The sequence below is a fragment of the Rhea pennata genome, chromosome 17 (genome assembly GCF_028389875.1).
Source record: "Rhea pennata isolate bPtePen1 chromosome 17, bPtePen1.pri, whole genome shotgun sequence".
NCBI lineage: Eukaryota > Metazoa > Chordata > Aves > Rheiformes > Rheidae > Rhea > Rhea pennata.
The window spans coordinates 2,953,222-2,981,143 of NC_084679.1; the positions used below are offsets into that span (position 1 = coordinate 2,953,222).

The 27,922-nt window shown below is 34.4% G+C and overlaps 1 protein-coding gene across 1 annotated transcript in view; it reads right to left on the minus strand.

Annotated features, from left to right (window-relative positions):
* KNTC1 (kinetochore associated 1) overlaps nt 1-27,922 on the minus strand; it is a 41,951-nt gene that overhangs the window by 3,567 nt on the left and 10,462 nt on the right. The window contains exons 19-58 of the mRNA XM_062590350.1: nt 27,507-27,586; nt 26,898-27,009; nt 25,942-26,085; nt 25,636-25,692; nt 25,452-25,553; nt 24,212-24,328; nt 23,562-23,705; nt 23,170-23,268; nt 22,054-22,157; nt 21,752-21,857; nt 20,784-20,918; nt 19,998-20,117; nt 19,101-19,170; nt 18,900-18,967; nt 17,636-17,928; nt 16,781-16,953; nt 16,487-16,584; nt 15,026-15,167; nt 14,043-14,099; nt 13,363-13,526; nt 12,739-12,843; nt 11,840-11,968; nt 11,087-11,203; nt 10,608-10,717; nt 10,163-10,373; nt 9,466-9,555; nt 8,964-9,135; nt 8,539-8,597; nt 8,166-8,382; nt 7,559-7,632; nt 7,026-7,236; nt 6,813-6,922; nt 6,093-6,142; nt 5,295-5,373; nt 4,488-4,606; nt 3,515-3,650; nt 2,409-2,504; nt 1,489-1,545; nt 1,008-1,062; nt 853-916 (exon numbers count right to left, since the gene is read on the minus strand). Of these exons, the coding sequence (XP_062446334.1) occupies nt 853-916; nt 1,008-1,062; nt 1,489-1,545; nt 2,409-2,504; nt 3,515-3,650; nt 4,488-4,606; nt 5,295-5,373; nt 6,093-6,142; nt 6,813-6,922; nt 7,026-7,236; nt 7,559-7,632; nt 8,166-8,382; nt 8,539-8,597; nt 8,964-9,135; nt 9,466-9,555; nt 10,163-10,373; nt 10,608-10,717; nt 11,087-11,203; nt 11,840-11,968; nt 12,739-12,843; nt 13,363-13,526; nt 14,043-14,099; nt 15,026-15,167; nt 16,487-16,584; nt 16,781-16,953; nt 17,636-17,928; nt 18,900-18,967; nt 19,101-19,170; nt 19,998-20,117; nt 20,784-20,918; nt 21,752-21,857; nt 22,054-22,157; nt 23,170-23,268; nt 23,562-23,705; nt 24,212-24,328; nt 25,452-25,553; nt 25,636-25,692; nt 25,942-26,085; nt 26,898-27,009; nt 27,507-27,586 (4,646 nt within the window). The remainder of the gene's footprint in view (nt 1-852; nt 917-1,007; nt 1,063-1,488; nt 1,546-2,408; nt 2,505-3,514; nt 3,651-4,487; nt 4,607-5,294; nt 5,374-6,092; nt 6,143-6,812; nt 6,923-7,025; nt 7,237-7,558; nt 7,633-8,165; nt 8,383-8,538; nt 8,598-8,963; nt 9,136-9,465; nt 9,556-10,162; nt 10,374-10,607; nt 10,718-11,086; nt 11,204-11,839; nt 11,969-12,738; nt 12,844-13,362; nt 13,527-14,042; nt 14,100-15,025; nt 15,168-16,486; nt 16,585-16,780; nt 16,954-17,635; nt 17,929-18,899; nt 18,968-19,100; nt 19,171-19,997; nt 20,118-20,783; nt 20,919-21,751; nt 21,858-22,053; nt 22,158-23,169; nt 23,269-23,561; nt 23,706-24,211; nt 24,329-25,451; nt 25,554-25,635; nt 25,693-25,941; nt 26,086-26,897; nt 27,010-27,506; nt 27,587-27,922) is intronic.

Sequence of the window (27,922 nt, forward strand, 5' to 3'; positions counted from 1 at the left end):
TTCTTCCCAAGTTTGTAACTCTTTCTAAACATTTCTAGGCCCTATTTTGAACTGAAGTATTGACAAATGCCCAGAGCATTGCTTTGGTACATGTGTATCCGCGCAGAAATGTGAGGATGTTGGATTTAGCCAAGCTGGATCCCTTTCTAGTATTTATTTCCTAACTGGCTTTTGTTTCAGATCAGGGTCTCTGAGCTCTGGCTCTTCTGTCAAGCAACTGAGAGTATTGATGTCAATTACCTAATGGTTTGTGGTGTTTTTTCATGTTGTAAAACCAATGCAAAACAGGTTTATATATAAAATGCTTTGGAAAGTTAATACTGTAGGTTAACCACGTTTATGTATGTGCAATTACTCTTTTCCATGTCAGGTTTACTCTTCACAGGAAAAAGAAAGCACTCTCTTACACCCAGTTTAATGTTTGGGGAAACATGCAATACTTTGCTAAGAAAATGAATTAACTAGACTTTTAGGATGGCTGTCAATCTCCAAGAACGTCAGGACTAAACTGACATCCCTCATGGAGGCAGTGACAGGGGCAGATAAACTGCTTTTCAGCTGCTTTGCTGTAAAAAGTCCCAATTTTGAGAGCAGTTACCAGCACAGTTTAGACAGCCAAGACACTGAGTTATAGCACACGACTCTAACAGCCTGTGGCCAAGCACTGAATTTTGTTCGAGTACCTGCCCTGATTCTGCCCCTCCCACAAGGGGCAAAAGGCTCTCCCCCATTTCTCAGTCAGAATGCCCAGTTCTCAGAGCTCCTTTGAATGTTCCAATGGATTAGAAGAGTAATTACCAAGGGAGATTCCCACTCAAACCAATCCAAATGCAGGATGTAATATCTACTTACTTCAGCAGAATCACAAAACATTCACAGCATTCCTCTAACTGCTTAGGACTTGGTGGACATGAAGCTGAAAAATAAAAGAGTGACTGAAACCTTGATAAACTAACTATATAATGCAATCACTATACAAGCATGACAGACAGCAGGTAATAACATACCTGCAAGAAATGGTGACAGAACTACACTTCGCCAAGCTCGACTGAAGTTGGGAATCTGTTGAAAATATATTTTTAAAATTGTAGCCGTACACAGTTGTAACTAAACATACTTGTAAACACAGATGTCTTGACCCATTATAGGTGGAAGAAGTCTATTTTGTTCTTAAACTATTGAAGGAATTACTCCCTAACATTGCTTCTCTCTCTTTCTCAAACTAAGATTCTTGCCATATTTTGGCATTACTCTGTCTGACTTCATAAAACAAAGTAAGGGTATACTGAAGAAACCATAAGTGCAAAATGTACCACTTAAGCAATGAATAACTATTCAATTGCATGGTGCAAGGTTGTAAGAATAATCATGAAAGATTTTTCTTCATGTGTCGGGCTCCTTTGTATAGGTGACTGCCACTCACACACAGAATACTATATTTCTTTTAGATGAAGAAGAGCAAGAGACACTTGAGGAGTATTTGCTTACCTCCCATAATGAATGAATCCCAGTAATTGCTATCAAAACTTTTCTTAGATATTGCATCTGAAACATAAATATTATATGATAAAATGCTACAGTGTTTTCTGAAAATCTGTCGATAATTTACAGGACTGCATTATGCCTGTTGTCTTGTGTGTAGGATACAAACTTCGTTCCTCAAAGTACCTCTGTTTCCTTTAGAGGAAGCAATTGATGCATGAGGAAATGCAACTTATAGTTTAGTAAATTACATTTTCACTAGTAGTAGCAACATATGTTTTCTCAAAGTACACAAAATTTCCAATAGTAATACACCCGATGCTGAAAACTTTACGACTATGTCTTCTTTGCTATTACTATCTGACTCTCATTAGATTAAAGCTAGCTAGCTCATGATACGAACATCAGCCACCTCTATTACCTCATTAGGTTATAGTAACATTACACTAAATGCAACACCCAGAGTTAATTAAGATAATGAATTACAAATTTAGGATTACTACTCTAATAGTAATCCTAGAACATTTTAGGGGGTAAGGTGTGTGTATACACACAGATATGCAGGTACACTCCATTTGTGTGTATGTATGTAGTTATATAGACAAAAATATGCATATGATGTAAAATTACAATACTATGAAGAAATAATTTATCATATGATTTAATCTTGACATCTGAAAGGTTTTTTCCCTTCAAAAAATTCATATAGCTAGAACAATTTAAGAACAAAGTTCTCAAACACTACTGTTAAAACAAATGCCTCAAAGCTTCATAAATGTTCAGGGACAAAGAGCGCAAAGACTGTAGATAAGGTAAAAGATATATGAATTCTAAACTTATTGAGCTATTACATTCTTCATAAATTAGTGGTAAAAAAAGTCTTTTTCTCACCTCACTGTAGAACTTCATGCTTAAAAGTTCCTTACCATATTGAAACCAAGAAGCTTCTGTAGTAAGCCATTCCAGAGTTGGGAGTCATATACTTTGTATTCCAGACTAAGCTCAGACACAAGTCTAACAGCCTGAAGGAGAACAAGGACACAGTGTATTTTAATACATGTACCTTCATGATCTTCAAGCCTTTTCTGGTTGCCAGAGAAATTTCAGATTTTTATGATTTTACCTGGTCCTTTATCACCTGAAAGGTCACAACCAGGACGCATGCAAAATTATTTTACATTCACGCAGAGGATTAAAATACCCCCTACACTTTTTCATTTTATTTTCTAATTTTAGGAAGACTAAAGCTCTTCTAATTTGTCATTTTCATATTTTAAACTAGCCCATGTATATTTCATCTAAAGAACAAATCACTTTTTTTGTGGCTATAAACTAAAAGTACTACGGATGAAGCCTTCCTTAGTAGGATAGTATCCTTTCTTGTCATGAACTAATCTCTCTCTGGAAATCTCATTTACCTGCCCTTGTCTTCAGTGTTAATTTAGCTGTTTTTTTTTTAATTATACTTCGTAACATAAAGCAATTGTCAGATTTAAGTTCCTAAGCAGAGCATAAAATCAGTCTATTGCTAGCATATTAAATAAGTAACTGACAGCAATTCTAAAAGTATATACCTGTTAATATTTAATACTTTGTACTTCAATATGAATTAATCTAAGCAATTTCAAGTATTCAATTAAAAAAGCAGGAAGGGAGGAGGGGAAGAAAAAGAAAAGGTGAGAGAGAGCTCTACAGTAAAAAATCTTCCTTCCAAGACAAGAGACAAGATAAGGATACATGAAGATGGCAAGTACTAGGAAATAATTGTGTGATGGGTAGTATTCAGCAACCTATTAAACATTATGTCAAAAAAACCCCAACAATCTAATGAGGTGTTTTCCATCCTCTGATACTGACACTCTGAAATAGAAGAGTCTTTAGGGTAACTGCATACTTCCTGGTATTTTTAAGTGATCACGAGTAACGTATGTACTGTGGAGTAACTTATGTTTAGAAATACATGCCCAATGTAGAAAGATGCACATTTCACACAATGAGTACCAAAAAAAAGTCAAAAGATTTAAGATCATACCGTGGGTTCATGACTGTGATTCTTCCACAGCCCTTTAATCATTCCTTCCTTGGGGCTTTTATGAAATGATTCATAAGTATATGGAATATTCAAAATTTCAAACTCTGCCAGATAAATGCAGCATTTTAGAACGTACCTGTTTTTTTTTTTAAAAAAAAAAGCAAAGAAAAAATGGGAACTAATTATGTTTATAGTGATCATTATAACTTGTAGTGATCATTATAACTTGCATAATCAAATTCAGGAGAATATTGAAAAGGTGTTTTCTGTTGCTTTAATAAAAGGGAAAATAACATAGATATTATGTGTATTAATGAAAGATCAAAGATCCTGGAAACCTCAATAAAACAGTTCCTGTAACACTTACACTAGAATTTAATTTACATGCAGAGACTGCATATTTGCAGAAACGCATCGTGCAGGTATTTGGCATCACGCACTCTAAACATCACTCTCCACAAAGAGGTTGTAACTCCAGATTACCAGCATAGATTCATATTGTCTCCCTTTTATTGTAGATCTACTCTGAGCAAGCTGGTTCTACTGTTATTTTCAGAGAACCAATATTATTCTGCTGGGGTGTTGTTTTTTTATTTTTGCAGAGGATGATATTTTTGCAAGATGCCCAAATTTGAAGATAAAGATAACTTACATTCAAGAGGTACCATCTAAAATAGAATCTGAACATTGTCCTACATTATAGATAGCAGAAAATACTTCAGTTAGTAGATAAGTAACTGCAATCTATTCAAAACAGAGCAAAGTATTTTCTACATAATGCCATGTTGCTTCCAAGCTTACCAAAAAGGACTATGATATACTAGACTGCATTACAGTAAAGTTAAGAGATCTAATTATCAGAAATAATTGTTTTTTTTTTTTTTTTAAACAATTCCACCTATTGCAATTTGTTTCCAATGGCTGTTAAGACTAGCAGTATGTTAAGTAATACCTTAAGAAAAATTCACCTTACTTTATTTTCTCAATGGGTTTCTTGAAGAGTGATTCCACAGTATTGGTATCTGCCAAGTAGAGCAGACACTTAAGAGCTCTACTCCTGTGAGCATATGTCAACTGATTAACACCAATTGGCTGAGAGGGGAGAGAGAAGAGAAGAAAAAAACAAAACAATTTACAACTATTGGTGAACAGTTGAAAAGAGGGTTGTGTGTGTTTTTTTATGATCTTTCAAAGATTTTGCATTAAAATGCTTTGCATAAATTTATGCTAAGTAACAGACTGGATTACCTTCAACTTTTATACTGCCGAGCTGAAATATGTTAGCCTCAAAGAGTACTACTGAACTACCCATTTTATAGAGTATTATCAAAAGTTAGAAAAATACCTGAGATATCAGGTATACACACATACAACACCTAGTAAGTATGAAAGACTGAGGTTAAGAGTATGCTAAAATAATTTTCCAGCTTCAACTTTACCCAGTCAAAGTGAACCAATATATTACTGTACTAGCTTAAAGCATTTTCTAGAAAATGTTGAATGAAGCTATTTTCAGGCAATATCAGCAGTAAATTTAGAAAATCTAGAGTTCAATAGCCTCACTTTATAGTCCACAGCAAAATTCAGTGAGCATTAATTTTACTCCAAAAGAAGGGAGTGGGTGGGAAGAAGCATAGAGCTCACACAGGCATATAAACTATCCAGAGACAGCTACAAAACTTGTATTTGAAATCAATACAGTTAAACAAATGCAAATATTTGATTTTAATAGGAGGCAGAAGTTTAAGTAGCAAGTTAAAATTAGTATTTAGAAACTTACAGACGTGGAAGATGTTGCAATTGCAAAAAGCATTCTTGAACTGTAATCTATTGGGCGTGACTGAAGTAGATATATAACTCTGCAAAAATGCATTTGTTTTAAACACAAGTACAGCATTTCCACTGAAATACAATATACCGCCTTTCATATAAATGTAAATATATTTCACTGTCAAAAGAGCTTGCAGATAAGGGATTCTGAGGCAACAGAAAATGATGGGAAAACATCAAGTAACTAATCTTACAAACATTTACATATGTAAATTAATGCAAATAGAATTTTTGTATTATAACTAAATATTTTAAGATTCAGAATGACATCACCAGCAAATAAAAAAAAAGATGACAAAATATAGACAAAGATATTTGTTTTATCTAGTGCTATTAACTTCTAGAGAGCAAAAGAATTGCTCTGATTACAATACGTAGAAGCTAAAAAAAAAAAGTCTTCATTAAAATGTAACTCCTGCACTTGCATAAAAGCAGCAGAAATGGGAACATTATAGGGCAGCTATCTCTTATGCAGTTCTATTTCTGCATATTTGCAGTAATTAATATTTACAAACTTTACTATTTGATAGGGCAAGACGATCAAGTCTAAGATCATCAGTACTAACGTGACATTTCTTGCCTGTACTTGTTTATCATCAGAATTAGTATGACATTTTTCTTATTAGAGACTATAGCAGCGAGTTCTGAATCTCATATACTAACAGGCTTCTTGCCTATAGAAAAGCCAGATATAGTTAAACTTGTGAGATAAGAATTGGCTATAATCTACATAGGACAACACACATACCTTCGGAGTTCTTCATCTTCCTTTACATCTCCAAAAATTCCTTGTGTTTTCTTTAAAAATATATGAGAAGAAAGAAATTGTAAGTTATTTGAATTGTTTACAAAAATCACTGGGTTGTGGATCTTTGCTTAAATCCTATCTGAAGGCTGGGCACCCCTGCTAATGCAGCCAAGGAAAGGAATTCTGGTTTTTATCAGTCTTCTCTTTATTAAACCGTATGTGTGGCAGTCAACAACACTCCTTCATCCCTCACCCTGCTAACTGGTATTTTGAAGCAGATTTCTGCTCGTTGCCCTTTTTTACCCAGGTGTACAGGTTAGAGCATAGGCAGCAGTCAACCCTCAGTTTGCTTTAAATTGCAACAGGAGAGGATTCGGCCACCTGCTGACTCTAGAATCACTGTTGGGTGTGACTAATACCACTTCTTCACCCCTTTTGATGGGCTACATATCCTTAGGGCAAAACTGAGGATAAGATTTTAATCACTATACAGAGATAAGGAAAGGCTTTTCAAATTATTCCTGCTAGAGATAATGGCTTTCAACAATATAAGATGGTATTGAAATTGTTTAGTCTGAATCCAGATGCATCTTAAATGCATCTGTGATTACTAGAGCTGAACTGTGCAAAAATAACCTTTTTTTCTGAAAAAGGGAGAAAAAATATACTTTGTGTAATTTGCCAGTTTCATCTAAAACCAAATCTCCAGAGATGACTTACTTCTGATGGCAGTATACTTGGACACAGCCATTTATCTAGCAGTTTATCCCAAATTTTGTTCATATCCAAGTTGTTGATTTCAGCTATCTCCTTAGCTGCCGCATGGACATCTACATAAATAAATAGAGACAATATATTTACAAACAAGTATTTTCTTGTCTAGGATATTTCAAAGAATTTTTGTCTTCTTGAAACTAAATAAAGTATACTTGCCTGGATAATCTCTGCCAGTTGGATTTTGGATTCTTTGGTCTATACTGCAATGCTCATAGAGTAGAACAATAAGATTTGCTGGTTTCCCAATAGATTTTAGGTGTTCTGCAGTGTTCAACTTATGGGTTATTAGAACATTTTCTGTAGCTGATCTCTTATACTGCATATATAATTTCTTCTGTAGGACTTCTGCTTTTTCATGTGCATCATCCTTTAGCAAAACACCACAGTTTTCATAAAACAACCACCTTTACTCAAAAGCTCTAGAAAAAAATCACATTAACCTTATAGTCTAAAACAGTTAACAAAGGGTACAAGACTCGTTCTTATGTGTTTCTGTATCTGTACCTACAGACCTTTTTCTGTAAAGGGATAGTATTACCCAGGTTGCAATTTGCTTTAAATAAAATATTCTCTATACCAAGGCTGGTTATGGTACAGCATATAATTTACTATCCAAAATATCAAAAGATAAATCACTATAATAAATACCTGACTAGATAACATCAGTTTTACAAGCAGTTTGTCATTACCTTAGCTGTAGTATTCTTTAGCCATTTCTCAGCTAGATAGAGACAGAATTTCAATGCCTGAATCTGGTCGGGACCTTAGAAAAAAACAAAAATAGAACACACAAAGTTAGTTTTTTTAAGTGTCCCCCACAGTATACAGAATATCCATTTTAAAGAGATTCTGGGGGTGATTTTTAAAAAAGTGATTTCAAATATTAGAAGAACTCTTGCTGTTAAAGAGTAAAAATTATTATCTATTTGAACTCAGAAGTGAGAAGCTGGGATTTAGCTGGGATATTTTCTTTTGCCAGAAAACTTGTCTGGCAAAAAAGGATGATATTTTGAGACAGTTAAACACGAAGCAGCTTAAAGTGAGACAACATGGCTTAAATGAGAAAGGAAAAACATAGTATGCAACTGTGGACAACAACAGTCCTTCTAGCCTACTAGCCACTGTTCAAAAGTGGATGTAGGAGATAAAACGCATCTTATTTTCATCAGACCTCCCCAGGCTTTATCCAAGAATACTAAATTGATGTGCTAACAGTCTAGCTTTTTTTTTTTTTCTCAAATCTGTTCTCTTCATCACAGCTAATTTTCCTTTCAAGTCATCAGATATGTTCCTTACCTGTTGGAAATTCTTGTGCGATCTTGTGAGCAATAGCAACAGCCCACTCTGGATTAATTATAGACAACAGATAAGACTGAATTGTCTGCACAGTTTTAGTTGTTTCCTTGTTAATAACCGATGTATATCCAGCGTTTCTCATTTCAAATATTTTTGGTTTCAGTTTTTTTTCAAAGACATGTCGAGCTGCAGACATGTGTAAGGTATCCAGTGAAACCTAGAAAAGCATTAAAGTCAGTTTAAAAATTATCAGAAGGCCTATATATGAGTCAAAGAAAAGAAAAAAGTGAAAAGAAAGAAGAAAGCTTGTACTCTTTTCTCTGCAGGAGAAAAAAAAGGATAATAAATAAATCCTTTAAAGATGTAACCTTACCTTCATTAATTTGGAAATCAACAGAAGTGTTGGGAAGGATTCCTCACTGAGCTCTGCAGCTGTAAGGAAATAGTGTTGCTTATGATAGTGTAAATTTACCTTTATAAAATTAAACTCTTTCAGCTTATAGTTAGGCCTTCACCGGGAGAAAAAGAATATTGGACAGAGTCTGTCAAAGTAAGCCATTTGAGGACAGAACTCCGCATTATATTAAACTCTATTGTATTGTCTTAGCTCCACTGAAAGCCAGTTACCTCACCAGTAGCAATCTGGGAGCACAAGTGCCTTAAAAAGCATTAGGAAAATAGCTACATTAGTATAGAAATGCAGTTAATGCAAAACAGACTGTAGATCTTTCAAGTTCACAGACAGCAGAGTAAAAGGGAATAATATATGTATCTAGCCAGAAAGAATACTGAACATACATATTATGTTCCAGAAACATTGTGTTGTTCTAAAGAATATCAGATGAAAAGGCAATCTGGTTTGAGCAGCTGGAGATAAAGGAATCACATGCTCTAAAACATATTGGTGTTCCAGGTCCACAGGTAGAGAAATTCTTTTATAAGAATCCAGATGTTTGAGAAGGCTCAAAGCCTAGGGAAAAAAAAAATGATGAAAACCCCTCCCCCAAACAGAAAACTTTTAACTATTATACTGTATTTTTCCCCTCAACAAAACCTAAGGTTTGGACACACATCATTTGGCAGATTTACTATAGATCTGTGGAGGATTTTTTTTATCTCTGCTCTGACTCATTGCTGAGAGACAGCTAGAGATCACTATTTCTTGATGCTATTTTCTGAATTAAAGCTGTGTAGATGGAATAACTGATTTAATTTCAACAGACTCTTGAATAATTACAATAATAGAAAAAAAAAAAAACAGATGCTACTAACAAAGTAACAGTAGCCTATTTGGTCATACCTGATTCAATTGGATACTAGTGATCTTTTCATCAGCATTTTGTATCACTTTCAGGACAATTTCAATAGTTTCATAGTCATATGGATCAAGCTGGTCAAAATAATAAGATTTGATTTGATTTCTCTTATAAAAACATACATTTATTCTATTTTAATTCTAATTAAATTGGCATAACACTGAAAGAACAGTATAAACATCATGACATGCTTCCCTAAGACAATAAAAGGCTTCTGTTTCACAATCAAAGCCTAAAAAAATAGCCAGGATATTGCAGTGATGAACAAAATGGAAAACAAAATAAACAGAAACTTTCTCCCCCAAATACTCTCTTTTCCCCTATATTTTTAATGTAGCCTTTTAAAACATTTGCAATATGGTATGTTTCTTGAAAGCAACTTTTTATTTAACTACTATGTTCATTTTTTTTAAAAACACATGTTGGAGAAGGAAGACTTTACTTATCTTTAAGGACAATTAGATATTTTGTTCTACTTTTATCTATAGAGAATTGAAATTTTACACTTACATTCTGTAGCATAACTGGAAAAAATTGCTTTTTCAGATTTCCATGGAATTATAACCTTAAGTGCTTATGTTAATCTAATCATTCAGGTGATGAGCAACATTTGAGATAACATGTATACTTTCTGTATGCATTTGTTTGTTTGTTTTGCTTGTTATTACTATTTCTTTTTACCTTGTACAATATTCCACTGAGGCTCGTGACCAGGTCTTTTGTGCTTTTCAGTAGAGGAATTATTGCTAGTGCTCTAGCCAGTAATGTGGAATGAGGTTGCTTCTCACTGCGTTCTGCAGCGTCATCTTCAATATGATTTGTATTAGCATTCTGGAGAAGAAGTGTTTCAATGCAAAGCTGCAGTGCGGCATCACTGTCCAGCATGAAAGTACTAGAAGAGAACAAAATGTTTTCTTTGTGGCCTATTGTGTGGTCACGGTACTTATTTCCTTATGAACAAATTCACCAAGGCCAGAATGTATTCTGATTTATGTCTTTTTTTTTTTTTTTTTTAACAATTTGTATGTTACATAAATCAAGATCTATTTAAACCAAAATAGATTTCAGAGGCATGTTATTATTACAGCAGCAATTAAACACAAGCCTGGTTTGCTTCAGTTATTACCTGCAGTAATTCAATATGAGATCTGTGTCTACTTTTGGATTCTGTACCAGAGTTCTTATGAGTTCCTTCTTCCTTACTGGTGGTTGTCTAAATACAGTCTCAAAAGAAATCTGCAGATAAAGAAACAATTACTGTTCTTCCCAAAGAACTCTTTTAGATAGTATCAAAACTAATTTCTTATTTAGTTAACCTTTCATCTTTTCTTTTAGCTATAATGCAGAGATTTTTAGAGCAGGAAAAAGCAGTGCGTTTTCTGAATATGTCCTGGGTCAAATGATGTTTAAGCATTTAAAGTTCTTTTACAGCATCCTTAATTAATATATTTCTCAATTTCTGAACCTTATTTCAGCACAGGCAGAATGAAAAGTTAAAAGAAAAACCCAACTTCCCTTTACATTTGAATCTTAAATCAACGCCAAGTATATCTCAAACTCTGACATGCAATCAGTTAATAAAACCATCAGAATATTCAAACTTACCCCCAATTTACCAAGCTGGATACCCCATTCTGCATCAGTAGCCAATTCTTGGAATTTTCTTTTTTCTTCTTCTTCACCACAGTGGGTAGCAAGCTGTGCTCCAACCAGAGCTACTGCCTTAAAAGGAGAGAGAACAGATGTGACCATAAATATAGCAAACTTGAAAACAGAGAATACTAAGGTCTAAATCTTTGGGGGAACTTAAACAATTCATAGAAGATCACATAGTTGTATAAGGAGGAAGCAGTCTTCACAGAAAGTATTTTCAAGGTTACCATACCTCCTGAGCTGGCAGTTCATAGCTACTGGTCTAGTTACTATAAAACTGAGTTTCTTAAAAATTTTCCCACTACTGTACTAGTGAAAGTAATAACAACACAAAAAGTATATTTTAGACACAACCTCTTCTGCAAATTGGTTAGCACTCTATCTCCCTGTTTCTTTATCCTTCACTTTCCATCATCCTTTATATTTCAATATATAGGATGGGTATTTATTTATTCTTTCCATTCTTTACAATTACTGTCAAAGAACAATTTCTCCAAAATATTGTAGGAGCAGTGCACAATTCTACTCTGCAGTAAATTGAGGTAGTTTATCTCTTAGCGGTGCTCTAAGTACAAGTGGGGAACTTGTTTCAACAGCTGTACCCTTAAGGGTGAATTATTGTACTTCTATATGACATTCCTAACATCTTGAAGAAACTCTAACATGCTGTACGTGTTTAAGTAACACATGGTCTTGTGAGTTTACCAGAACTTTTTTGTAATTTTGCCATGTATTGTTTATGACATCCCAGAGTTTATTGAACATATCTTCCTTGGGCAAAATTGTGCAATATCCCAATGCCAGGTTCTGATCTATGAGACGACAGTTGAACACCTGTGTATTTGGGAGGAAAAAGAAAAAGTTATAAACGTTAAGAATTTGTGTTAATGGAACTGTAGAGCACTATATGAGAGAAAGTTTGTTTCAAGTTTAAAAGTTAATATCTAAATATACTAAAGCCAGTTAGTTTTAGATTGGCTCCAGTTTCAACTATCTTAGAAGACTGCACATTGCAAGTTTTTCTGATAGCTTTTTAAAAAACTCGTCAGTTAAAGGAAGCATGAAAAAAAAAATCTAATATGAAATTAGGATTGAAAAATCAGGTGGCAAATACCTGCAGATCATAAAGATCATTACTATAATTTAGTAGCACTTAGAGAATCCTACAGAACTCAAGCTCCCACTGTATAAAAACCTGCAGGTAGAGCAACTAGTGTACAATTTAAGAGCCACAGCCTGTAAGAGGTGTGCTAGGGTGACAACATGTGGCTGCCAGTGAGGTTGTGTCAGTTCAGAGGCTATTCAGTAATGCACACTCCACTTCCAGAAGGAAGTGAGGCAGTAGGGGCCACTGAAGTTAACCCTCTCAGGCCATTCAGCCCACCCTGCCTCACTCTAATATGGAGACAAGAAGCTGTGGAGCCTACTTGCTGTCTCCCACTGGCAAAATACTGACGCTGCTTCCTTCACCTTCTCTATGGTTTTCTAAGACACATGATTTTTTCCAGAGTGTATGGGGTTTATAGCATTTGGCTGCATGAAAATATCAGAATAGACTTCTGTGGAAGGAAGGGTAGCCTTTTCTTGATACAGAACACTCCTACCTTGTGTAGTAAGGTTCGGATAGTGGTCATAATTGCAGAAGTGGACTTCTGTTTCATAGCAATGAGAAAGCTTTTAGTGTCAGCTAGCATTTTGCCATCATGTAGCTAATAAAAAAAAAAGATAGTCAGTGGATGGTTTAAAAATAAATTCCAAGCCTTCAAATTCTCTTGTCAGTTATAGCATACTAAGAAGCACTAGAGTAATTTTATTTTCAGAACCAGGATCTTAGAAAGAGGATTCTTTTTGTTCCAATTGCTTTTGAACAGAGCAATGTTGCTTGAATATTCCCTTTGCAGCTTTTCCCATCCTAAGCAATAACACGATGTGAAACAGTATAATAATCTATTACTAACACCACTTCGATTCTTGACCTCCATGCAGAGGCTAGGAGTTTGGTTCGGAATATACTTTGCAAAGAGAAACAGATGCCCACAAGAGAGGAAAAAACTACCATTTCAGAAAACTACTGCACATCTGATCAGATGGTAGTAAATTTTCAGGGAGGTCTTGGGGATAGCCCTCTCCAACCTATCAGCTACTTGTACAACAACTGCAAATTTATTAATGGCAGACATTTCTAAGTTTTGTTTTGCCATCAAAATTCAGCATAGTCCTTGCCGTACCTTCTCGCTCAGGGACAAATCCATGTTGTTTGATATACCGTGCTGAAGACAGGATCCAAACGAACAGACTATTAAGCGCAGAGCTAACTCGCATTGACTACATTCCATGAGGTTTTGTAGCTCTGCACAGATGGGTGTTCTAGCTGGCAACAGAAGGTTCTGTCCTATGATATTTCACCAAAACCAAACAAATCCAGAAAACAATTATTCTGTGTACATATATATAAATTTCAAAAACAATATGCTTTATATCAGTTTATTTTTCTTCACTAAACTGGTATCAAAAGACCAACCTTGACTTCCTTCATAAACTTTAAAATTTCTAAGTTTGTAACTTAATACAGACTCTCATTTTAGTTCAAAAACTAGATGTTTGTCGTCATCTTGGAAAGGCTGTAATGGCCCCAGCTAGCATTTCTGACACTTCTGTACTGAAGAAATCTTTGTCTTTGACATGCCTAAAATCACACAGGGGAACAACAGAAATTGCCATCAAGCCTGGTGTCTTTTGTGGTGAACCAAGCTGTCTCCCTAACATCAGGCTGCAAGAGGAACATCTAGGTATCTATATAAAAAAAATTACAAGCTAGTCATGCTTATGTGGGTTTAATTTAAACCCCACATTCTCTAGTTGTCTCGTTATTTATACTTTTAAAGTGGTCAGCCTGCTGTCATGATACCTTTAGTAAATGCACAGTTTGCCAAGCTTGTCGAATCCAAAGGGTACAGCTTGTTATCTGAAAGACACATAAATATACATTAGCAATGAGCCAAGATCTCAGCAATACTATGAATCCTGGCAATAATTTAAAAATATCGTACTTCAAGGACAGTACATAAAATGAGCTGGGTAAGAACAGAGTTCACATAAAGTGACTTATAATTAGGCTCTTACAATTCATAGGAAGAAGTATTTCTTCAAATGCATAAAGGAATATAAGCCAACAGTTCTGAGTAACTACTCTACGTATAAATCCCTTTGCCTTGACAGGACAGCCAATCTAAACATTTATCTGTGAAAGTAATAAATCTGATTAAATCAAATAAGCATCTCTCTTAAAGGTAGATTTAGCCTTATGAAATAGCATTCGCAAATAAATGATTTTTAATCAATGACACATTAGGAAAAAGTACTTACATCTCCTCTTAAAAAAAAAAAAAAACCCACACCCCTAAAAGTAATTAATTCTAAAATATTCAGTGTTTCTTCTACAGAACTCTACAGTATCTTTTTCAGCACCTATGACATTGTAGATTTTTTTCATAATACTTGAAATTTTCAAAAAGTTCTGCTCATCTACAATGATGTTTAACATATGGACCATTATTATAGATCTAACATGAACTTCATCTTGCTTAAAATCCTATCTCTGCTAGTGGCCACCAGAAAATGTCTGAAGAAGATAAGAACAAGGCAAGCCTATAGTAATACTTCTCCAGAGCACTCTATCAGAGTCTTCCTAAACCAGAACATAAAGAAGCCATCTGTACATTCTATAGCACCCTCAATGGATACTTCTTCCACAGATTCACTTAATAGTGATTTCTGAGATGTTAATTTCCACACACATGTGGAATTATTTCTGTTCCTAGATTAAAAAAAAAATCTGCGTGAAATGAAATATAGATTGTATATTGACTCAATGTTCAGGAAAAAAATTACCAGAAATGGGCAGAAGAGAAGCAATAGTTTCATATGCAACTGGAAGAGCTATCTGTGGGTCAAGAACTATCCCATCTTCATTAAAGAAGTCATCGTAAGTCCACTCTTCATAAGGATCTTTATCTCCTCCAAAAGCTGTTGTCTAAATTAAAACAAATGAATAAATAAATAAATAGTCAATAGTATTAAGTAATCAAAAGAACACCTAGTAGGTATGTCTACTGACAAAGTATTGCAAAAAATTACAGTCTTCAAATATAGGAATAGAACATGATCTTATTATTTGGAAATAGATTATACTACTTTTTATTAAATATTAAATAAGATTTCCTACCTATTCCCACTTCTCTTCATGTTGCATTTATTTAATTTCAAAGCAAAAAATTTTAATGGAGGCTCAGCATAAACATTCCTATTACAGGCAAACATTTTTCAAATGGATTATTTTTATTAGAAAAATAACATTCAGGGCATAAATACGCTTGCCTATCTGCTTTGTTCTACTCCACTTGAACTGTAAAAGCCCATTCATTTTAAATAGCCCAAAGCACTGCTTGACCTGAACAAAAAAACAAAGATGCCATTCAAGAACTTGATCCAACTTAAAATTTTACAAAACTATTGGAAATGCTTTCAAATGACACATGCATTTAAGAAATAATACATGCATTTAAAAAACACCTCCCTTCTTTGTTTTGCCATTAAAAAAAAAAGCTTTTGTAAAATTAGATTTCTATGCTCTCTGGTAGGCTTGGCAGCAGCTTTTTAACAAAAGCACTACTATTTTCAGAGTCACATAGGAGGATTTCATATACAGAAATGTAAGTGGTGAATAACTACTTGTGCTTAGATGTCACTGCAGTGCTGCTTTTAGTACTCGCATCAGTTTGACCAGTTTAATTTATATTGGCAACTTTTTTTTTTTTTTTTTTTAAGAGAAAATATTGCTAGATCAATTTGAAAGAATTGTCAATAGATCACAGAATGGTTGAGACTGGAAGGGACCTCTAGAGATCTGGCCCAACCCTCCTGCTCAAGTAGGATCACCTACAGCATGTTGCCCAGGACTGTGCCTAGGCAGCTTCTGAGTCTCTCCAAGGAGGGAGATTCCACAACTTGTCTGGGTAATCTGTTCCAGTGTTCAGTCATCCTCACAGTGAAGAGGTTTTCCCTTGTGTTCAGACGAACTTCCTGTGTTTCAGTTTGTGCCCACTGCCTCTTGTTCTATGGCTGCACACTACTGAAAAGAGTCTGGCCTTATCCGCTTGACACCCTCCCTTCAGAAACTTGTACATATTGACAAGATCCCCTTTGTTTTCTCATCTTCAGGCTGAAAAGGCTCTCCTAGCCTTTCCTCATATGAGAGATGCTGAAGTCCCTTAATCATCTTAGTGGCCCTAATGAAGACATTAAAAAAAATTATATATATTTTGCAAATATCTGTAAATTCGAAGAAATTACCTTTGCTGTAAAGCCACAGTTTTCTATTTGGCATTGTCTGTAAATATCCTTGGCAGCCAAAGTATATTTACATAGTTCAAGAGAGTCTAATAGCAAATCTGTAAAAATATTAATATCATTAGCATACTATTAATGGATGGTTCGTATGCCCTATTAAAAGAAAACAGTTTTTTGCATCACCTATTTTTACAGAAGCATGTATAGAAGTTCACTTTGATTTCATGTTCATTTGAAAAATTTGTTTGGAAAGATACTTTTCCAACATGAACACAAACAAACAGTAACAGTAATTACCAGGACTGCATATGGTAGTTGCTTGGCAAGCCATTTCATAGATCACTGCTGGAAGATTCGTATCTTTAGGGGTGATCATTGGAACATCAGCTCCTAACATATGACAAAGCCTTTGACATGCTGAAAACAGTAGCTTCCCTGTTTCTTCATTACAGTGATTTTCATAGAACTCCCTATTAAAAAATGGATTAAAAAAGGCCTTTAGGCCACAGGCAAATAAAAATACAAAAGGGCATCAAATAGTAACTAATTCTACACAAATTTTTTCACCTAGATGATGCAATGCAGCTAAAACTTCTCTGACGGAAGTTAAAAAGTACAATGGAGCTTGTCTCAGAGATAAATACTGAAGGATATAGAACATACTATTGATAATTAACAACAAATATTTAACATTTTCATGTGATTTTTCTTTTTTCTTTTTTTTTTTTTTGGGGGGGGGGTAATAATATTAAACTGACTACAGAAGCATGGGTAGAGACCAGCTAAAAACCACAACATTGTTTGGCCGGCATACAACGGTTTTCTTCCATTTGCAGGAGTTGAAAAGCTCTCACAATGGCTATTTAACATGGTGATGAAGCCTTCCTTACCTTGCTATAAAACTGTGAAATCTTTTTACTTAGTAATCATGCTATGGCAAAAAATAATTACAGTTTTCGAAGAATACAACACAACTCTACACATAATCTTCTACAAAGGAAGAGCGTACTGCTTAAACGTTCCTCTTCCTTTTATGAAGAAAATCCACCAAACCCCCAAATTTCCTTTGCTCTATACCTACTTACTTCTACAAAGTATCAGAAATAGATGCAGAAAAGCCCATGAAAAATCTGAAAACCTCTGCAATTTTACCTGCATATTTTCACAGCGTCTTCAACTTTTCCAGCATCTAATGCTCTCAACGCCAGTTTTTCTCCCAGTTCTTGTTCTGTCCTTTGCAGAAGCAAAGCCAGTCTATACAATCTTGACCCAGTGGAACGATTCTTTGTTTTGCCATCTTCTGAATCACAATTCATTGTTTGCGCTTTTTTAGACTTTGACAGAGATCTGACAGTTTCATAAGCCTTTATGTGCTCCTCAAGAAGCCTAGACATCAGCGAAGGATTCCTAAAATCTTTGACTGAAAGAAAGATATCAAAATCTTCCTACAACAACAAAAAGAAGAAGCGATTATGTATTTGTATTCACGTGACTTCCTTTGGAAATTTTTGCCACCTTTGCTAAAATGCTTTTATTTCTTGTTTCATTCTTCTAGTAAAAGGTTGATTTTATTAGTTTCTACCAATTGCTAACATTTATATAATAAATTAGGAGAATTTTGCTTGATAGTGGATAAATAAAGTTAAAAAAAAAAAAAAAGATACTGCTTCTTCAAATGCTGTATTAAAAAATTTAAGTCTACAAATCATAACAAGACCTTAAGAAAATACTATAGTATTCTATCATGAAATCTTTCACGTGTGAGACTATTCAAGCTTTTGCTTTAATTGGACATTATGAAGTTCTGTTACTTCTTGCCAGAACCACAGTGTTGCATGCTACATGTCTAAGCAATTTTAGCCACACTCTTTCTAACAAGGCAGAGATATGGTTAGGAAATACTGTAAAGTAATGTGAACAATGTTTGATCAACAGCAAGATACTGCTTCAGCTTTTATGACAGAGTGATTCAGCCTATGATAAGTGTGACTAACAAAAAATTAATGTGCTAGAGCAGAAGACCTGGGCTTTTTCAGAAGTTAACCAGATCCGGTCTTTGATTAATCAAAGTCAAAGCATAGAACAGGAGCACCCAAAGAGTTTATTAAGAATGATCTGTGGTTGATTTTATTAGACAATTTTCAGGCACAGCATTGGCATTATTGTACTAGTTGGCATGCCAGATATGCTAACAATTTGAGAAGACAACTGAGTTCTATTGCTCAGGAACTTTACCTGGTACTCTTTTAATTTGTTAGCATAGACATAGCCTTACAATCCATTTGAAGTCAATAATACAAATACCTTTTGCACAGAAGTTGTAAACACACTTAACTTTTTATATCATCCACATTATAAGATCAATTGAAACAACTACAGCAAATCAAAAGTAGTTTGAAACTATAAAAATACCTACCTGCAGGGTAGCAAGTGTTTCAAACATTTTCAGGTTTGCTTCACATTCATCTTTCTTCAGAGGATTTTCTGTTGGGGGAGAAAGACTTTTTTTTTTTTAGCAAAGACTAAAAAGCAAGAAAGACTCTTTTTTCTGTTGGGGGAGAAAGATCTTTTGTTTGTAAACGGAGTCAAGAAGTAAGATTTGCAACTTATAACTTACCTTTTTGAATGTTAAACAGGAATTTAAGGACTTCCACGAGTGTCTTTGTCATAAACATTTGTGTTTTGCGCTGAAGGAAAGGGAGATGTTAAGGTTTTGTTTTGGTAAACAGGAGAGGTAAGGTTTTGTTTGTTACCAGTAACAGGCTGTGATTTTCAAGCTTTCATTCTATTAAAATATTATGCAATATTCTGCAAATATCTTGAGCAACAATCCTTACCTCTAAAATAATATCAATTGAAAAGCAAGGGAACAGAAATTAATTGTAAATATGCATCCTTTACAGAAATATATATTGCAGCTATAAAATACATGCTATGTACTCCAGTACAGTCTAGCTTCAGATCTCACAGGAATTTTGAAACTCTTTGCTCTTCCCCTCTTTGTTTTTCTTTCCCCTTCCCAGAATAATTCCCTAAAACAATTGCTGGAGAGAAAAAAAAAAAAAAAATCTGTTCTGTGGTTGTAAGCTAATGATGCACACTGTCAGCTGTGGTGCTTCATCCCACTTTGGTGTGTGGCAAGACCATACCTACCACAATCTTGAATACATATTTTCAAAGCAACTAAATTAAGAATTGGAGAACACATAAGACTTGAGGTATAATAATGTAGCAGAATTTATAAAAATTTTAACTGAATTCAGATGGTGATGTCACTATGTGGAGATGCCTTTGAAAACAACATAGAGTAACTTTAAAGTATAGAGAATCAGAACAATTCAGGTTGGAAGAGATTTCCAGAGGAAACCTAGCCTAACCTTCTCCTCAAAGCAGGGTCAGTTCATCAACCCTCTCTGCTGAAAGAAGCAGCTTTTATGTTTCCATTCTCTAACTTAAAGCATTCGGGTAGGAAGAGTAATCAATGCGCACACTTCAAAATGTGAAGATTTAGTACCTCCTCAGAATTATCTGCTTTATTTCGTAATACTAGTGTCCCCCATACAGTCAATCTCTCTGCAACTTTCTCAGCTTCAGCAAGAGTCAGAGATTTTAATAATGTCAGAGATTCTTCTCCCTGCAGGGGGGTGAAAAAAAAAAAAAGTATATATTTCTATCTATCTATCAGACGTAAGCAAAGCATTTCCTTTTGGAAGGGTTAAATTTTCTTAAATTTATGCATGTTATGTTATGTATGTTTCTTTACTTTGATATAATATTTGTATGATGGCCGAGTAGATAAGATCTATGCTCTGTTGATGGACTTCAAAGGTTCAACTTCAAGACATACAGTCTGCGGTATATACAAAATTTACGCATCCTTAATACCAGAGAAGCAGCTATATATTGATGTGAGGTATCACATTACACTACCAACTCAGAAATATTTTTTTTCTTGTTAGCAAAAAAAAGCAACTTGCTCAGAAGTAATTCCAACTGAAAAAGCATGTGAAATATATGTACCATACTTCATTTCCCACTAAAAAGATAAAAACCATGTCTTATATACGTAAGACAAGCTTTAAAGTGAAGGAGGGTTCACTATGTTTAAAACTCTGTCAAAGGTGTGATTTTCAATGTTAAGTATAGGTAGTTACGTGTACAATTAATAGAACTGTAATAAAATACAAATATGAAAACTGCACAAGACGTCAGCAAATACTACAACTGTTGCCACTGTTTTGGAAAACAGGGCACAGTGTTTTTAAATACTGAGATCAAGTGACATGAACTATTTCAGTACTCTTTCTTTATCAATCAGGTCTATCATTCTCAGGATGTAGACTTCCACAGTAGGCAACATATATGCTGCTACAATTTTCAAAGCATCTTCTAAAGAAGTAGGGGTATCTTGTTTAAGAATGTATTTCACCAGCCTCTGTAAGAGGAAAACAGATAAGGAGTTTAGCTTGTTAGTTATGGGATAACAAAAATCATTAACATAAAATAATTCTGCATTGTAAATGTACAGCCCGTACTAAGCAAGTTATCTAGAAGTTGCCTGTAGATAAAATTTCATTAAATACTAACTGGGAGTGGGCTAGGATAAAGAGAGTTATGTAGTTGGTATAGATGTACATATTATCCTATGAGCTCTCAATATTCAGGGGCCTCATCTAACTCAACAACATGGCAAAGGACTTTTCTAGGAATGTTCATTTTTCTCCCCGTTAAAGGGGAGATGCTGAAAACAAAAATCTCCAAACATTATATATCGTGACTTTAGGAGAAATCAGACTGGAAGGCTTAAGAGGTTGTAGTCTGATATTTCTTTAGCTTCTCTCCTTTTCTTTCCCCACTGCGGAAAGCACTAGATCAACATTGCTGTGCTAATTAGTATAGGCTATCAGAGATCTTCTAGTTCTTAAATAAAAAATCACTTAAAAATCACTTGGCTTTCAGGCAAGCATGCAGAACAAGATTAATTTATTCCAAGCATAAAGAAACCAAACCACGTAGTTATTAAAAAAGACTTAAGATTGGATTTAAAATATTCTCTACTGATGAGTTCAGATTCAGGTACTTTGTTCAGAAAAATCAGTGCAAATAAGTACCAACTGTACAAGCAAATGGATGCTGGTAACAGATGGCAGGTACTAGTTGCTAAGTTCTTTTGCAAAATCTGGCCTTTAATACCTCATCAAAATACATGCAGATAAACATACAAATTTTTGCCTAATAGAAGTCATAAGAGAAATGCTAATCATTTACCATTATCATTTGCTTGTCTTTTAAGAGATTAGTATCTCTTATCCCATAGGCTCGCAAAAGCTTCTTCATCTCCATCAGTTGGTAACTTTCCTGCAGTAACTTTACTCTGTGGAAAAAAATCAGATCATTGTTAATTTGCTTGATAATTGTTAATTTGTCCTTGTTACTTAGATTTGAACATCATAATACATCAGATAATGCATAACTTTTCTTTCCAAAAAAAGAGAGAGAGGTGTTGCTTGTTGAAAGTATATATCGAATCATCCGATGGAGGAGAGGTAGTGTGGGGGATGTTGCCTTACTTGAAATGATTCATTTCCAAATGCTGCTTTACCAGCAGCTCCACTGCTGCACTCCATGGTACCATTGCCCCATGCATTATCTGCAGAACTGCATCAAATTTCAGCTATGAAAGAAAATAAAGCAAAATTTTTTGAAATAAGTTATCCATTAATCTCTTGAATTATTATTTACATGTGCTTCATTTAGATAAGCATTTTATTTCCTGGCCCAAACTCTGCTTGCATAAAGGGAATATCATTATCATAATATTTTGATGCATCAAAATAGATTAGAAAATGGGTATAGTAATTTATGACACGGAAGGGCTTGAGTTTCACACACATTAGAATTGGTGAGTTTTCCATGTGATGTCATCAAAACTATGCTCTAAGTTCTGTAAGTATGTCTTTACTTCAGAGGTTTCTATAACATTTGTCTAAGACACATTTGAGAACATGTTCCCTATCTTTAGCAAGATACGTAGTCATGTAAAATATCTTACAAAGTCTTTTACAGTTTAAGGGTAGAAGTTAATTGATTTACAGGCATCTGTCTTGAATTGTTTATCTTCATTAAGTCATCTCACTATAACATTCATAGTACATAGCATGCAGTGCTTACTATAAACTTTGCAGCTGCTCATGCAATATTAATAACATTTGAAGGTACTCTGAAAATGCGTTATTCAAGAAAACGCTGAAGGTGACATAGGTTACTTTTGTTTTGTATATCTATATGTTTGGAGATACTCTAAGTAATTTGGATTGTTCAACAATAAAACAAGACACTGTCTCACTAACCAATCTCCACAAGACCACAATCCTGGACCTTATTTCTCGATCCTTGGGTGTTGAGAGCGGTCAATCGTTAGCTGAATGCCATTTCCACAACTGCCCCTCAAAAGTGGCAATGAAGCAGAAACAAACCATTCCAAGATAAAGGAAACATGCATGCCATCAGATCAAGCAAAGAACATGACAAAGAAGATTATTAAGACAGAATTAAAAAAACCCAATACAGTATTTGGTCTTCTTCAGTGAAATTCACCACTCACTGTACCTAGCTAAAAACTGTATTTTTCATTCTGAACTAATATATTAGAGCCACATATTGATTATTTTATAAAACGTACATACATCTGTGTCAGAGATGCAGCCAATGACAGCTATTGCCTTTGCCTCCCATGCAGTTTCAAATACTGAAGTAGACCGTGTACGACAGCGTTCTAGCAAATCCTGTATATGTTGACAAAGAAGATTAGGATATTTGAATTCAGAAAACCCAGGAATATGCTGTGTTATAAACAACAACAAAAAGGTTTTCAGGTACTAAAGGACAGAGTTGGTTATTGTCTTTTATCTGTTAATAACTTATTGAAAATTACTATTTCAGCAATATGGTATTAACAAAAATAAGCTAATCTGAAAGCTGGTCCTAAAATTCAAGTTTAACTAAAAATAGTTTGGTCAAATAAGATTTGATTTCCTGCTTATTCATGCTTTCTTCAAAAGAGAGAAAATATGAATACCTTTATATACTGTAAGAGCAGTTCATCTTTTTGTAGATTATGTTCGCACAGGTAAGGTTTTATAAACTTCTCCAAAATGGACGGGACAAGCTCTGGTGCCAAAATTTTATCAAACATACGAAACACAATAGTAGTCGCATTTTCCTGAGCGGCAAGTAGAAAAATGGCAGGTTAGAACATGATATATCTTAGAACAAGATCTTTTATTTCTCCAGTGACCTAAATCAACATCCACTGCCCAGATAAATCTGATGAAAGATCTGTGAAACTAGCATCTCTTTAGCTGAAATAAAAGCAAACACCCAACATCTTCCTTTATTGTTCAGTTGTATTTCTAATTTTTCTGTTGCTAATGCTTGTGCCAGGATTTAGTACATACAACCTATCATGAACTACAAATGAATGGAGTTTAAGTCATTCTTTTTCTTAGTATCACATCACATTATACATTTACATCCCTATTGAAACAAAATTTATAAGACAATGTATCAAATAGTCTTATCAGTTTATGAACACAAGATTAACCAATTAAATGAAAATTTCAGCATTCTTATTCTGCCGGGCTTCAAATCCTACCCTAAATTGTTTTTCTCCTCATCAGAACCACCCCCTACTTAAAAGCACTGTTTTTGAAGTGCCTATATAATTACCTTTTCAAAATCACAGAGTGCCAGCCTGCAGTTGTATTTTCTGTACAGATTTATCAGTTCTTGTAAATCATTTACCAGCTTCTTTAACCGACGTACCTCTTCACAGTCATCACATTTCTGAAACAGTGTTCATAGGTGAAACGTTAGATGACTTACTACAATCCTCAAATCAGTTAAATGCTGTCAAAGAGGAAGAAAATAATTTATTCTCCAGATTTTCAGTATAAGGATAATCGACTTACAATGCTGCAAGGATTTCTGGTAAGAGGGGAAAAAAAAAAAAAAAAAAGAAAAGGAACACTTTCTAAAGATAAGGATAATACAGTACTAGAACACCTAACACAGGGAAGAGGCACGAGCATTTCATTCACTGAAAGTCTTTATAGACAGATTAGACAAATGACCATCAAAGGCAATGTACCAACAACTGATTCCTTCTTTGGAGTAGAAGCCCTATTTTTCTGATTTCCTGAGAAACCTTGCATACATTATCTTATGCTTTGCATACTTTATGAATCTCTGTGCTGAAGTGTTACCTTCATAGAGCACATAATGGAAAGTATTAAGTCCAATTTTCAATAGGTGGCTTAAAGAGGAAGCTTCTCTGCTTTCCATTACATGTTTCACATGTGGGATTCAGAAGTTTAAGACAGTAGATTTAATGGGTACAGAATGTCCTTGTTTTCAGTATAGCTGTTTAGCTTTAAGTTTTATCAGTTTTCCACTTTCATACTACCACCTTTATAGATGCTGGTATATCTAGGATATACAACACACATGATTTATTTGTATTTACATAACTTAATATTCATAACCTCACGGCTAGCTAATTTTAAGATACCTAATTTCTCCAGACCATAACACATGGTTAATAGCAAAAAATTTCTGAAATTTTTGATAGAAATGAGACATGTTTCTGATTTAAGTTCACATGGAGGTTCTTTACTAGAATTTAAGGTTTTTGTAGTATGCAAGCTTATTTGTGTATTACAAAACACTCAGCTACATTATGTATGTTTAGACTATTAATATACTTACTAAGGGTAATAATGTTGCACTGATTTCTTTTTAATCTTTTAGCCCAAGAAGATTGGAACTCAGTTAGTTCCTTTCACTGAATTCAGTCTTTCCTCACTGAAAACAATAGTGATCCAATCATCGTTCATTCCAATTCTAACACAGAGTGTATGTTCAGAAGTTTCTTAATACCAAATAATTATATGTCAGTCACTTTTCTTACCAAAAGATTCCACTGGCAAAAAGTTGTCATTCCCATTTCACCTTGATTTTTACTTGTAAAAAAAGTCTCTGCCATTTGGAGCCCATTTTCTGGCCAATTTGCCTGTTCAAAATAATTGACATTAGCAAACTATATTATACATATAGAAACACAAGATACACAAACTTTCTGCAGTTTTACTGACCTTATCAGTTAATTCAAGATTTCGAGCACCTTGTTCCAGCCATTTTGCTAACATTTTCTGAAAAAAGTACAGTTAGAATCATACCATCTATCAAAACAAAATTTACTATTAGAAGTTATGTTTGAAATAAGCTCTTTTAAAACAAAACCGTAGGGCAAAAGTTCTTTTGAAAAGGTAAGAATAGGGTTCTGGCATTAAAAAAAAAAGCAAACAATTTCTGTAGGTCTGACTATAAAAGTCTCAGTCTGAGAAAATTACCTTCTATATTTGTTAAGTCTACATAATACATTTCTGTAGTGGTCTTACCTGTCCCTTTGGCACAGCTCTTCGTAAGAAAGGGATCACAACATTTTTAAGCCACAAACATAGTTCCTTTAAAGGAGTAGTGACACGGATGGCATTAAGCAGGTTCTCTAGCATTTTCTCATCAAAGTTGCTTTCAAAATCTGCCTAAAATATTAAAACAGAACACTTAATCAGTTTATGAAGTTTGTTTGATACTTTGTAGAGGTTTATATGATACTTTGTAATGCTGTTTAATTAATGCAAAGAAACAATGTATTTCATAAATACAAAGAGAAAAATCTCAGCATGCATAGATAGGAACTAAATTTTTTTTAAAAAACTCACCAAAAAAAACCCAGAAACAAAAAATTCTCCCAAAAACGTTTGTTCAGAAAAACTAGACTAAGGTCTTCTTAAACATGACCTAACTGAAGCACGTTTTTAGCTAATTATGGTGGTATAATCATATTTTTACTTTAGGACTTTACTTGTCCCATAGTTCTGTCTTACCTAAGAAAATAAGAAACAGACCTGAAAGTTCTGCACTAAATAACAGCCTGTAGCCACTATTATGAATCTGTCATTCAGAGTAAGGCATCTATATAATTCTTTATAAAGGACTTGCAAGGTAGCCAGCAAATGCCACTTAAATATTCTGTAAGTTACCAAGAGCTCTGCTCCCAAGAAGGTGAACAGATTACAACTGCCATAGAATAAATCATAGAATTGTTGTCCTTCAGACCTAGAAATATTGATCCTGACATCAGAAATACTAGTTAATTCTTAAATCAATAAGAAGTTCAGCTTTCTAAGGATAAGAAGGTAATCATTGTGATTATAGATGAAATTCTGCCATAGACCTTTGCTTCTTTGAGAAACTGTTTCATAACAGCATCAATCCGACTTTAAGTTAGGCTGGTAAGTTTAAAGGGACTTATCATTCCCCATAAACACCAGGGATAGCTGTGTCCTCTCACCTGATGCCTAAGCCAGAGGTACTGAGCACAAGGTAAATTTCCTTCTTCTAGCTCAGAAAGGATATTCTTAAAAATGTCTTCATTATTCAAGAATTCCGTCCAAGCAATACCACTAGAAGTTAGAAAAGGAAAAGAAATTCTATTATTATACATAAATATTAAAAAGAAAGCTAGTGCTATGTGCTGTATGAGATAAAGGCAGTTGACGGTTAGGTTTAGGGCAGCTGGTCAGAGCATGGTGCTAATAATGCCAAGGTTGTGGGTTCGATCCCCATATGGGTCACCCGTTTGAGGGCTGGACTAGATGATCTCCAGAGGTCCCTTCCAACCTTACTAATTCTACGATTCTATGATTCTATGCCCTTACAGGGCAAGGAGGGAACTACATGCCTCCAAAACAAATAAAAATAAAGATAATACATGCTTTCAAAATACAGGCTAACTCAATTTCCCATCCTCTACAGGGGAAGAAGGGAAGCTTCAGGAAGAAAAGAAAGGATTTAAAGTTTAGTAAACTTTACAAGTTTAAAAATCTTTGTTTCAATTGCAGATACTTTAACCATTGTAATTAAAGTAACCTTCAATCTTACCAAAACTTTAAAAGCAAACCTGAATTTCTCTAGTCCAAAGGCTCCATAGAAAGTGGTAAGCCTTGACTGAGCTCTCAATACCTGTATGCAGACAAGAGACTAAGATCAGTATCTGTATTGCTGAAGAGCAATATTACACAGTTAGAATAACCATCATAAAGGAGAGATGCAGGAAAAGACTAAATTTCAGTTAGTTACATATGTAATACAGCTTGTCTAATAAAAGATTAATCCAAAATTTCATTTCAATACACATTTTTCATTGATTCTTCTTAAAGCTGCATAAAAGCTGTGCAGTACACAACAGGACTAACTAAGAAATAAAATAAGTAGCTAAAAGCCCTTAAGAAAGTTTCTTCCTCCAAATCCTGGAACACTACAAAAATGAATCTTTCTATGGCTGAAGGAATCACTTAATTCTGAAAGCTGTCAGTA